The 13395-nt window shown below is 37.9% G+C and overlaps 1 protein-coding gene across 1 annotated transcript in view; it reads left to right on the forward strand.

The window, feature by feature from the left end:
* Med13l (mediator complex subunit 13L) overlaps positions 1-13395 on the forward strand; it is a 352308-nt gene that overhangs the window by 36466 nt on the left and 302447 nt on the right. The window contains exon 2 of the mRNA XM_008847464.3: positions 4742-4979. Coding sequence (XP_008845686.2) covers positions 4742-4979 — 238 coding nt within the window. The remainder of the gene's footprint in view (positions 1-4741; positions 4980-13395) is intronic.

Below are 13395 nucleotides of genomic sequence, written 5' to 3' on the forward strand. Positions count from 1 at the left end.
ACATGTAGAAGCCTGTAACATGCAGTTACCTGTCTCCTGAATGTTGGGGTGGTGCATGGCCACTCATAACTCATTTTCTTAATACTCCAAGAGGACCCAAGAAAGATTCATGAACTTTCTTAAATTAGAAAGTATGGCATGAGCTCTAGTCATTGCTAAATTGAGTTGATGACGGTTTCTTTGTTGGTTCGTAACTCTGCAGGGCTAATTTTTAGTATTAGCCCTATGAAGCAGTGTGGCAGAATGGAAAGATTTATGTCAAAAATTCAGTTATGGTTAAATCCAGTTATATTTGGAACCCATTATTAGCCAATTTTATGGTTATAGGAGAGTTTTTTTTTAAAAAGTATTTTATTTTCATCTTACTTTTATGTGTATTGGGTGTATTACCTGCATCTGCGTAAGTGCACCCGTGTTGTAGAATGCCCACAGAGGTCAGAAGAGGGTGTCATATCCCCTGGAACTGGAATGGTTGTTAATGCTGCCGTGTGGATGCTGGGAACCAAACCTGGGTCCTCTGCAAGAGCAGCCAGTGCTCCTTACTGCTGAGTCATTTCTTCAGCTTCTGATTTTGTATTTTTAAAGTTCACAGATAATTATGCATTTGTTTCTCCTTTTGACATAAAGGTGTATTTGGGATACTTTGAAACTAGAAATATTTTAAAGGTTTATGTCAAAAAAATTCTTTTGGGATGGTGGGGGAGTGAACCTCAGGCCACACATGCTAAACAAATGCTCTTCCACTGGGCTATACCCAGCCCTCCTTTTTTACTTTTACTTTCCCCCCCACTTTCTTATTTTGAGATAGGGTCTCATTAAGCTGAGGCCTTGACCTTGAGTCTTCCTGCCTCTACCCCCTACTGTGCCACCAGACCAAGTGCTGATTCAAAAATTTGAAATTATTAGATAAAAAATTTGTGTCTTAGAGTTATCCATTTGTCAGAAATAGGGAAAAACAGCTGGATGTGGTGGTACACGCGTTTAATCCCAGCACTTGGGAGGCAGAGGCAGGTAAATCTCTGTGAGTTCGAGGCCAGCCTGGTCTACGTAGCGAGTTCTAGGCCAGCTGGAGCCACAGGGCAACCCTGTGTCAAAAACACCAAAAAGAAAAAATAGGGAAAAACAGGGTTGGTGAGATGATTCAGTGGATAAAGGCTCCTGCCTTTGAGTCACTGCGTCTGACAACCTGAGTTTGATCTCCAGGACCCACGTGGTGGAGTTATTGAGCTGACTCTCTAGGTTGTCCTCTGATTTCACACCCTCGCAATAAATAATAAATAAGAAATGTGAAAAAAAATAGAGTAAGTAGGACTTGGAATTGTTGATTTTTTTCTTTTTTTAAAAATTATTTTATTTAATCCCAGCACTTGGGAGGCAGAGGCAGGCGGATCTCTGTGAGTTCAAGGCCAGCTTGGTCTACATAGTTCCAGGACAGCTGGGGCTATAGGGAGACCCTGTCTCAAACCCCCCCACCAAAAAAAATTATTTTATTTTTATTTTATGTGTGTGAGTGTATTGCCTTGCATGTGTGTAAGTGCACATGTGTCATGCAGTGCCTGCTGAGGTCAGAAGAGGTCATTGAATTTCCCTAGAATTGGAGTTAGGGATGATTATTAACTGCCGTGTGGGTGCTGGGAATCAACCCTGGGTGTTCTGCAAGAGCTCTTAACAGCTGACTCTTCTCTCCAGTCCCAGCTTTTTTCTTTTTGACACTGTTGCTGACAGTCTTGCTGTGTGGTCCAGACTGGCCTCAAACTCATGATCCTCTTGCCTAAGTCTCTCCTGTGTTGGGATTACAGGTGTGTGGCACCACATCCAGCCTTGATTTTCAACTGTAAACATGATCATGGTATATGAAGGCATTTTAATCTAATTGGTCTGGAATGGGATTACCTCCCTCCCCAAAGGAAAGAGATTTATTTTGGCTTAGTTTCTGAGGTTTCCTCCATGGTCATTTTGCTCCATTGTTTTGGGCCTGAGATGAGGCAAACACCATGGAGAGGGTTTAATGGAAGAGCTGGCAGCTTCATGGCGGCTAGGAAACAAAGAGTCTATGATGGGAATGTTTTTCTTGGACAAAGCATTTCAGTAACATTGAGTTCTTTTCCTTTTATCAAAAATTAATTCAAGATTTAAAGCTAAGTCTTTGAATATCTACTTTATACTTAGTCATCTGTTAGGTGTGAGTGATGCTTCATTGCTATGCTTTTCAATAAAGACTGGTACAGTACTTAATTTTAGCTTTAAAGTAAAGGAGCTAAATTGTTTTAAAATAATTGGATGCTTTTCAGTTCTTTTGGCTGAATTAGTTAGAAAGTGGCTATGTTCGTAGCCTTGCTTTTCTGCCCCTTGCATTTATAGCGTATTGCTTGCTTGAACAACTCTATAAAGAACACAGAACAGGTGGCAGCGGCTTCCCTTTGCCACTGAGAGCACAGAGGCATTGATTTGGTGTTGTACTGAATAAATTGCTGTGTGTAGATTTTCTTTGGACTGACGCATCCATTGCTTAAACTGATGTGTCTTAATTTCCTAATCCTTGAAATATAGCTAACGTTGTTATAGTGATTCATATTCATTGTTGTATTTTTATTTTCTTCTTTCTCTTCCCTCCTCTGCCATGATCCTCAGGTATACAACAATATTCTTGGCTGAAATATTCTTAGCTTTTCTGATTTGAACTACTCTTTTTCATCTTTATTTAGTTTCCTTCTTTAACATTAAATTAATGTTATTTCTGATTAAAAACATAGGTATTACTTTTATTAAAAGAAACAAAGAACCAACTCCCACAGTTGTCCTTTGACTTCCACATATGTGTTGTGACATGTGGGCCAACTAACTATCTCTCTCTCTCTCTCCCTCTCTCTCTCCTTCTCCCTCTCCCTCTCTCCCTCCCCAAAATAAATGTGGGTTTTTTGTTGTTGGCATTTTTTTTTTTTTTTTTTTTTTTTTGCAACAGGATCTCCCTATAGCTCCAGCTGGCCTGGAACTCACTACGTAGACCAGACTGGCCTGGAACTCACTGTGTAGACCAGGCTGGTCTTGAACTCACAGAGATCCACCTGCCTCTGCCTCCCAAGTACTGGGATTAAAGGCATATGCCACCATGCCCGGCAAAAGAAATGTTTTTAAAAAATTTTAAAGAAGATTAGATGTATATTTGTCATAGGATAACAGGTGTATTACTGAGTTTCAGGCAGTATTTGGTTATTGTTTTTGTAACCTTTCTTTTGAAGTTAAACTGATTTTTTTGGTTAAAGAAATGTGATTTTTTTTCCCCCTTAAATGTGACCATTACGGTGATTGACTGTTTTAACACCTTAAATGAGTTTCAGTTATGTTGGCAAAAGAAATGCTTGTTTTCTCACCCTGTGATACTTCTCTTTTAAGAACTAATTTGTCCATGAAAATGATTGGCTTGGGGGGAGGGTGGTGAATGAGTAGGCTGGGACAGCAAGACGTATAGGCTGTTAGATACAGATGCTACTTCGAGTCAGCTGTATCTTAGTGTCCAATATGTAGTTAGAGTTTCTAGCTGCTCAAATAAATTCTGCTTTCATTTGTTCTGAAATATCTTTGAAGTTTAGTCCCTCAAACTTTAGCTTTAAGAAATCGTAAATATAAATGTAAGTAATGGAACGGCTTCTATTCTGTGCTTATTTAAAGTTCTTGTGTCTAAAATGTGTTTAAAAACAAAAGCCCTAACTACATTAGGGACTTGCTAAGGAAGCTCGACTCCTGTGTGCTGCATGTTAAGTAACATGAATAAATTGCTGATAACTGCATCAGTTTTGTTAACAACTTCTTCCTAAAGAGTCTTTTGGCATTCATGGTGAGGCACTGTGATACTGCATACTAAATGCTCCCCTGATTAACACTGTTATTAAACTAGCTTTGGAATGGCAAGAAATTGGGAAAATTCTTTGAAAGAATGTCCTTTACAGGTTGGAAATCCAGAGTGTTTCAGATTATATTTTTTCAAATTTGAGGCTATTTACATACCCCTACTGGCTTTTCATCCTTAATGTAAATACGTGAAGTCAGAAATGCTTCCAAGTATGGATTTTGAAATATTCTACCTTTCAGTATTTTGTATTAGTGACAGTCAACTTGTAAATACTTACTTTAAAATCTTACTTGATTTTAAAATAAATATAATTTGTGAGTTAAATAAGGAGTAATAATAGAAAATAGTTACAAGTACGTGATCATAAATGTTTAGCTAAATAAAAGTGTGTCAACAGTAATGATTTCCAACTTCTTTTATTTTGGCACTTAATATAAAGAGCTATTTAGAAATTTTGATAGAAGTTAAATCTATATCCCTTTCCCCTAAGCCATGAAGGGTTGATGAAATAAATACATTCTTCATTGGGAGAAATATTTTTTTAAAAAAATATATTTTATTATTTTTATTGTATGTGTATGAGTGTATTGCCTGCATGTGTGTAAGTGCATCTGTGTCACTTGAGGAGGTCAGAAGAGGGCATTGGATCCTCTGGAACTGGAGTTATGGATGGTTGCTAGGTACCATGTGGGTGCTGGGAATTGAACCTGGGTCCTCTACAGGAGCATCTTTCTAGCCCCTTTGGGAGAAATCTTATGATAAGAAGTTTAGTGTAAGTACAAATTTTGGAAGTTTTGCTTTTCTCTGTGGAAACTTGCTTTTAGTGGTCTGTAAACAAAACAAAACAACCCCCCCCCCAAACCTATAGTAATATTTCTGTGTTTTTTCTAGGCTGAACTCACAGGAATCAAATGGCGTAGGTACAATTTTGGAGGACACGGGGACTGTGGACCCATAATTTCAGCCCCAGCCCAAGATGATCCAATCCTGTTAAGTTTCATCCGCTGTCTGCAAGCCAACCTGCTGTGTGTATGGCGTCGTGATGTCAAGCCAGATTGCAAAGAGTTATGGATATTCTGGTGGGGAGATGAACCCAACCTAGTGGGTGTAATACATCACGAACTGCAGGGTAAGGGTTTTGCTTTCTTTTAAGAGTTATTTGCATCATAATTTTAAAAGATATTTTATTTATTATTTTTATTGTATGTATATTGAGTGTATTGCTTGCATGTATGTAAGTGTACCCATGTTATGTAATGCCTGTGGAGGTCAGAAGAGGGCTTTGGATCCCCTGGAACTGTAGTTTCGAACTGTTGTTAGCTACTATGTGGGTACTGGGAACCGAACTGGGTCTTCTGAAAGAGAAGCTAGTGCTCTTAACCACTGAGCCATCTATCCAGCCCCTTACCAAGAACACCCTCATTCACCCTTCTCCCCTCTTCCTTCTGCCCCTATTTTTTTTCCCTTGCATTCTCTTGTCTTTCCCCCTGTCATGCTGAGAATTAGAACCTTGTAAAATTACTATTTTTTTTCAAGAGAGGTCTTACCATGTAGCCTCAAAGTTGAGGCAGCCCTCTGCCTCAGCCTCTTGGGTGCTGTGATTACAGGTGTATGTCACCATGTCTGGCCACTGAAACCACTGTTGTTAAAAGGAAAGTATTGTGTGCCCAGGGGTTGTGTTGGTGTGGAAACAAGACTGTGACCCACTGTTTAATTAATAAAACCAGTGACAAGAACAGAATTTTTTTCTTATACTCTTCTGCTATTGGGGTTCATTGCCAACTGAATTCTTTGTCAGAAAGTTGAAAGTAACACAGAAATTTAAGGTGACCCTTGTTGGAGAAAATAACTAGGTGAGCTTTGATAGTGATCTTGAGAATGAACTCAACATGAAGTGCCTCAGTACTGCCCCGGCTATCACTGGAGCCGCCAGTGCTGGCTCCAGGGTTGACTGGCTTCTAACTTCAGTTTGCATCTGACATTTGGAAACTTTGAATTCGTGTAAGATGTTCTAAACAGCTTTTTTTTCCCCCCTCCAAATAACGGGAGAAAGTTTTGTCAGTAGGTTTTGAGTTTCTAGTAAAAGTTTTCATTCCTTTATCCAACAGTAGCTATTTAGCATCCTACAGAATTTTTCTAAATCAAGACAAACCCCAATTTTTATTTTGCTTCTTTTTGAGCCATGGGTCTTCCTATGCTGCCAGGCCTACATACAGCTCATGATGCTCCTACTGTAGACTCCGAGTGCTGATGTCAGGCTTGTGCCACCATGCTTGACTAATTTCCATCTTTAGTTAAGACTTAATTCTTTCTGACTTGATTTCTTATAACCATCTTTTATTATCTAAACTACTGTGTATTTTGTCAATTCGTGGTTGAAAAACTTTAGGCATTCTTGAAATGTTTTGTTAGTTTATATCCTTACTTTTTAAAGGAAGATGTAAAACAAACTTTAGTGTATAGTTGTGGGTCTGTTTTAAAGGTTCTAAATTTGCCTGCCAAATTCTTGATAGTTCTTGGCAGCCATTTTTTGTTTGTGATTTCTCCTGCCACAGCAGCTAGGGGGCAGTAAACCACAGTGGACTAATTAGCTGTTTACCTTTTGGTCCTTTTGTTCCTTTCAAACTCTTCTAACACTCATTTTTAGTGAGATTGTTTACTGAGCTGGTGAATTAGCAAAATCTTAGACTTTATGTTCGTTTCCAAGCTTATTTCTGTATGTTATTAGCAGGTAACCTAGGTGAACTCAGAGTTTTAGGACATTTGCATTTTGTTTTTCAGAATTTTTAAGATACTTGTAATATTTGTGTTTGTCTAGTTAAATACGAAAACATTCTTTAAAATTTTTTTGACATATGGATGAATTTGGTGTTTCTTCTTTTTACTTGTTTTTAAGTTTTCTCCATTATATATTTTAATTTAAAATAATAGTTTAAGATCCATCCATCCATCCATATAGTGTGTGGACATGAGTGTGCCTTGGTGTACATGTGGAAGTCAGAGGACAGCTTGTGGAAGTCTATGCTTTCCTTCTGCCATGTGGGTCCCAAGAGTCAAAGTCAGGTTGCTGTACTTGGTGGCAAGTGCCTTTACCTATTGAGCATTTTTCTGACCCTTCTCCTTTGTTTTTGATGAATATTCTGGATTTTCATCTTCCATATTTGTTAGCATAGGCAATCGTTTTTGTAATACTAGGGAAACTGAATCTAACTGATGTATGAAGTTCTTTATCCCTAACACTAAGAGCTAGAATCTTCTCAGAGGTAACTCAAGTGGTTGAGTTAGAAAAGGTGCAGGCTGCTTAACTTCCTCGGTTGTTTGTGCACATATAGCTCACTGCCGTGAGCTATATGCTAGTATTTGCTAGTAAAGACTTAAGTAAAGATTGACTATTTAAAAATAGTTTTTAAGAAATCATAGACACACCACATTTTAGTTAGGAAAACAGAACCAGATCAAAACCAGTTTTAGTCGTTGCTCTTTGTATGTACAGATGGAATGTTGCTGCGCTGTTCCATCGCACTTTTTGTCTGGAATTCCACTCACTGACATGTTGTATCCTCCCTCCCTCCCTCCCTCAAAAAAAAATATGTGTGCTGCAAGGAGAGTATCACTATAGTTGTTAATGTCTCCTCTTTTAATATGCTGAATTTTGAGGAAGTTGCTAAATCCAATCACATCAGTTGTCTACTTTTGTAGGTAAAAGTGGTTGAAAAGGGTATTATCACACGGCTCAACCTGGTGTTAGCAAATGTATGAAACTTAGAAAGGTGAATAGCACAGGGCAACTTTGTTTTAAATGAGGGAACAAGGTGTGAGCAGCCAGGGAAAGATGAGAGTAAAAGAGAGTGTGCTTAGTGATAGTGGAGGATCAAGAGGGTGTAGAAATAGATGTCAGTCATTCTCCAGTGTATCGAAGAATTAGGTTATTTGGAGTAGAATAAAATTTAGCAAACTCCTTTTAACAAATGTGAGTGTTCAATACAATGGGACTATTACTTTAACTTCTTTTTATAGGGAGATTTAAGTATTCCTTTTCTTTTCAATATTTATTTTTATTTTATGAGTGTCTTGCATGTATGCAAGTGCACCATGTGTGTGTAATGCCCTGAAGAGGCCAGAAGAGGGTGTCAGATCCCCTAGAACTGGAGTTATTGTTAGCCACAATGTAGGTACTGGGAATCAATCAAACCCGGGTCCTCTGCAAGAACAGCAACTATTCTTAACCATTGAGCCACCCATCTAGCCCTTAAATAGTCTTTAACATGCTTTTAGTTGTTTTAGAATTTCCCTTTGTTATTATGGTATACTCCAACTAGCGTACTGCTAACAAACACCACGGTAACTGGAATACCAAACTGGAATATTTACACTTAAATCAGTAGTTTCCCCATGAAGTGAGAACAGTCTACAGGATTCACAAATGATAGTTTTAAAACAAATGATTTTTTTGTTTGTTTGTTTTGTCTTTTTGAGACAGAGCCTCCCTGTAGCCCCAGCTGACCTGGAACTCGCTGTGTATGTAGACCAGGCTGGCTTTGAACTCACAGAGATCCAACTGCCTCTGCCTCCTGAATGCTGGGATTAAAGGCTTGTGCCACCTACTGTGGAACAGTGTGAGACAGTGAGGATACATTTATAGCTTATCCCAGTCACTTGGGTAGACACTTTGGGGATCTTGTCAAGGGAATTGTATTTGATGTTGCATGGCTCTGGATTGCTTGGGTTTGAATGCCTGCATGGCCACTTAATAGCTGTAAATCGCTGGTCAATTTATTTAATCATTGTCTCAGTGTCCTCATTGTAAATTGGGTTATGAGGCTAAAGTTAATAAAGTACTTAAAGTAGCACCCACAGCAGTTAGTCTAGAATTTTAGCTATTTGCCTTTGCTGCTGTGCTGACAACACTGAACTGATAAGTAGAAATTAAAATGTTTTGGTATTTTCTAAACAATTGATTCTGTTCTCTCTATCATTTATTACTTGCCACTGTCAAGTATTAATTTTTAATGTATACTTTCTGGTTGAAATAATTATATTTTCTAGTTTTAATGTTTGGGTAGGATATTTGGGAATAATAAAGCATCACTTAGCAAAGATACCTTGTTCATAGGAAATTTATCTGGATTTTCTCTTTTTTTCATTTTTAGTTTGTGTGTGTGTGTGTGTGTGTGTGTGTGTGTGTGTGTAGTCCTTTCCTTCTACCATGGGCTCTGGGAATTGAATGCAGTAATGGGGCTTGCAAAGTAAGTACTTTTTTCTGCTAAGCCATGTCTGGCTCCCTTATCTTGATTTTCATAACAAATCTCAAATTGCATTATGAAGTCAGTAGTTTAAGATTTGTTGTATCCCTCTAAGGTAGAGTTGTAATTCTGCCGCCAGATGCCTTAGTAATGTCAAAGTGGGGCACTACTGAATGTGTATATTTATTCTTTGGCCATGTGAGTGCTTCTCTCTGTGGGTCTAGTTAGAGGAGTTTAATGGAATCTTTCACTTTGGTCAGTGTATAGTCTAGAAGAGATATAAGAGAAGCACAAATTTCTCCATTAAGAACACTGTTAAGATAAAAAGGCAACAGACTCACCACTGTTCTCAGTTAGGCAGTATCAGGATGCCAGGTCCATCAGTGCTCTACAAACTTATAACAGGAACAATGTGAATCCTAGTGTTCAGGGTAGATAGCTTTCCTGGTGGTCTCTGGTCTTTGACATTTGACATTGTGATTGAGCCTGAATATGTGAGCTGAATATGTAAGGATGAAAGTAATTGCTAAGTAATTTGTAATTTCTCCCTCATTCCTGTGTTGATGATTGAACCCAGGCAGAGCCTTATGCTTGCTTGGTAAGCTGTCTTCCACTGAGCTGTATTCCCACCCCAATAACCTGTAATTCTGAAACAAAGGAGAAAGTGATAGAAATGATTGACATGGGGTACTACAGAAGCATCAGATCCACCCTTGGGGAACAGAAGGTAAGGAGGTGGTAGAGAAGCCCAGAGTTGGTGAAACCTGAGTTGAACCTACAGACTGTAGGTGTTGTCTAGGTTGGATGGAGCTAATTTTCGTGATATGAAGCCTGAGTTACCAGGGCTTGTAGTGTGGCAAGAGCTGGTTGTTTAGAGCTTAGAGTGTGAGTAAAGTAGTCAGGGAGGTCAAAAGGGTGAGGAGGCAGCTCAGAGTGCGTAGTGCACTGAGGCAAGGGCGAATGAGTCTGGTGCTAATGTGCTGTTAAGTTCCTTATCAGGAAAGAGATAAAATTAGTTTAGCAGTAACATTCCAGATGAGTATGAACAGGTGGACCATATTATTTTATGTGTATGAGTATTTTGCCTGCATATATGTAAGTGGACCTATGTGTGCAATGTCTGCAGAGGCCAGAAGAGGGTGTTAGATCCCTTGGAGCTATGGATAGTTATTAACTGCCATAGGGGGCTATGAACTGAACTTGGATCCTTTGCAAGAGCAGCCAGAGCTGAGTCATATCTCCAACCCCATATTATTATTATAATACATTATTTTATTCTGAATTGGGGTATGAACTTAAAACATTCTGTCAGTTTAGAATAAAGATTAAAATTTAAATTAGAAAAGCTAGTGATTATGGACTAACTTTTATTACTCCTATTTTTTGTGGTGGTATTGGAAAGGGAGTTTGAATCCAGAGCATTGTTTATGCTAGGCAAGTATTCTACTGCTGAGCTGTATCCTTAGCTCTTACTGTCCTTGACAATTTTATTTTGTTGTGGAAACCATTGTTCTTTTGGTTTGATTAAATCTTATATTTTCAATTTGAATTTTAGAGGTTCATACAATATGTTAAATTTATTCTTTATCTTATCAAGCAGAATTATTAACCCAATCTTCTGCATTTTAGCGCCTGTTAGTGGTAGAAAGGACATTTAATACTGAACCCCCAAGTTAGTACAGAGAGCCAGCAGAGAGGTTGCTTATCCCAAAGCATTAAGAGCTCCCAGTGTACAAGTACAAGACCAGCCTGTTATATACTCAAGTATGTTAGTGAGACAGTAAATGAGACTTGATTTATGTAATTGCAACATAGCATAGTCTCACATCTGCAGAACATAGTGAGTTTGAGGCTGACCCAAGCCATATGTTGAGACCCTGTCTCTAAAACAGAACAGCACCAAACAAAACCCCAAATTGAATTTTCTTTATGTTCTACAAAAATCTTATCACTAAATACACACTGTATTTTAAATTTTATTATTGTGTTGTTCCTTTCTCTTATTATTTCAGGTAGACAAATTAAGTTACAATGAAAATACAGATGGATATTGTTAAACATGACTGTCCCAACACAGACCAGTGTCACAAGTCTTAGCAGCTGGCTTTAGTTGTTACTTTTTGTTGTATATTTAGAGATTATAACAACTTCTTTTTTCCCATTTTTAAGAGTGCTGTCACCTATTTTAGCAGCTGTGGGCCATTGTAAAAACAACATTACACAGTAAAGACCTAGGCAGAATGAGCTATAGTTTATAACACTAATGCTGTTTGTTGTTTATGCTACTAAACTAATTGGAAGCCTCCAGAATGTCAATGGGATTGACAGAACTTTTGTTTAGCCATTGAAGAGGAAGAACCTAACTCCTTTGCTCCTCTCACCCGAGTCACTGTCCTGTGAAAAATGTTCACATGCACATGTGCATATGCCTCTTCTCTCTGAGTAGACACGTTTCAGGTGTCATCACCCTTAACCATACTTCACCTAAATCCTGTGAGAATGCATCATATTTTCCCACATAGCCACAAAACTATTATCATACTTAAATTTAACATTGGTATAATTAGACTATCTAGTACTCAGTTTGTATTTAAATTTCTATAGTTTGAATAGTAACTTTTAGAGCTTTTTGTCTGCCTTCATGCAGGTCCCAGTTAGGATTACACACTGAATTTACATTTGTTTCTTTACTGTTTTTTTGTGGCAAAACCTCCCCTTTGTTTCCTCCCCTTCCTCCCCTCTCCCTTTTTTCTCTTCCCTTCCCCTTTCCGTCTCCTTTTCCTTTTTTCTTTTTGGCCCTTCAGTGATATTGAAAGAAGTTCAGTTGTCCAGTAAAAATTTCTGTAATTTGAGAGTGTCCATTTGTTTTCTCATGATGAGAATCCTGTGAAATGTGTTTAGTACAAGTACTGAGCAGGTAGTGTTGTGTACTCCCATGGAGGCCTGTAAGGTATAGCATGTCATTTTGTCCCAGTGTTGATGGTATCAAGTTTGGTTACTTGTTAAAGTAATGCAGTGTAAAGTAGTGGTGTTCTCCAGATTTCTGTAGTGTAAAGATACCCTTTCCTTTTGTTATTAAGTAGATTTGGCTTGAAACTTTGCAACTGTAAATATTCTTTATCTCAAGAGTCTGATACCGAGCCTATTTAAACCAACAGAAAACTTCCTGAACCATATGTTTTTATAAAAGCAGTTAAATATCAAATGTAGATTGCATTCTTAAATTGTGGCAGAGGTCAGGAGAAGGAAAGGGAGACAACAGAGCTCTGCTAAAGGCAAATTATGTTGGTATAGCTATCCTATGTGAGTTAATAGCCTTTACTTCTTAACGTGCCAAGAAAAGAAGCGTTGACTTTTAAGTTTCTAAAATCAGACTATATTCTGTAGCTCGAGGTCTGTGAACTAGTTTTCAGGTTTTATTTTTTTTATTTTTTTTTGTCATTTATGATTTTGACAAAAACTAAATATTTTTTTGCGGGGGGTCTTTTTGAGACAGGGTTTCCCTGTAGCCCCAGCTGTTCTGGAACTGGCTATGTAGACCAGGCTGGCATCAAACCCACAGAGATCTGCCTGCCTCTGCCTCTCAAGTGCTGGGATTAAAGGCGTGTGCCACCATACCCAGTGACAAAAGTTAAATACTTTTAAACAATGTTATATATAGGCCCGTTTTCAATTAAAATGAAAAAGTACACTTGCCAATTTGACAGGAATAAAATTCTCTTTAGGTAAAATTATTCACTTTCAAAATTTGGAACTGGGGAGATGGCTCAGTGGTCAAGAACACTTGCTGTTCTTTCCGGAGGACCCGGGTTTGAGTCCCAGTGTCCACATTGACAACTAACTACAGTTCCAGGGGATACAACACCATCTTCTGGGCTCTGCAAGCTTTGTGAAACAAAGTGCACTCACATACATTCAGGCAATACACGCATAATCATAAAAAAAAAGATAAATAAAAAATATATATAAAGGAAAATTTATTCCAAGGAGAAAGTTTGATCCCTTTTGTAAAACCCTGTTTTAATATTCCTATTTTCATTGGTGGTGAACTTGGAAACCATTGAAATTAATCTTTGAACAAATGTAAAAAATTATTTTCAAAATATCATATGCATGTGTCTATTCCTCAAGTATAGAGTTCTGATGGGTTCTAAAAAAGTGAATTGTATTTGTAGCGTTGAAGATTTGTAATATTTCATGTATCAACACTTAACAATGTTTGAGATTTACAGTGTACCTTAAAGGTAAATTTTATTTTACTTTTCATATTGATCCTTATTTTGTGGATAATAATAGAAAAAT

Source organism: Nannospalax galili, unplaced genomic scaffold (assembly GCF_000622305.1).
Source record: "Nannospalax galili isolate Female #2095 unplaced genomic scaffold, S.galili_v1.0 scaffold120, whole genome shotgun sequence".
Taxonomy (NCBI): Eukaryota; Metazoa; Chordata; class Mammalia; order Rodentia; family Spalacidae; genus Nannospalax; species Nannospalax galili.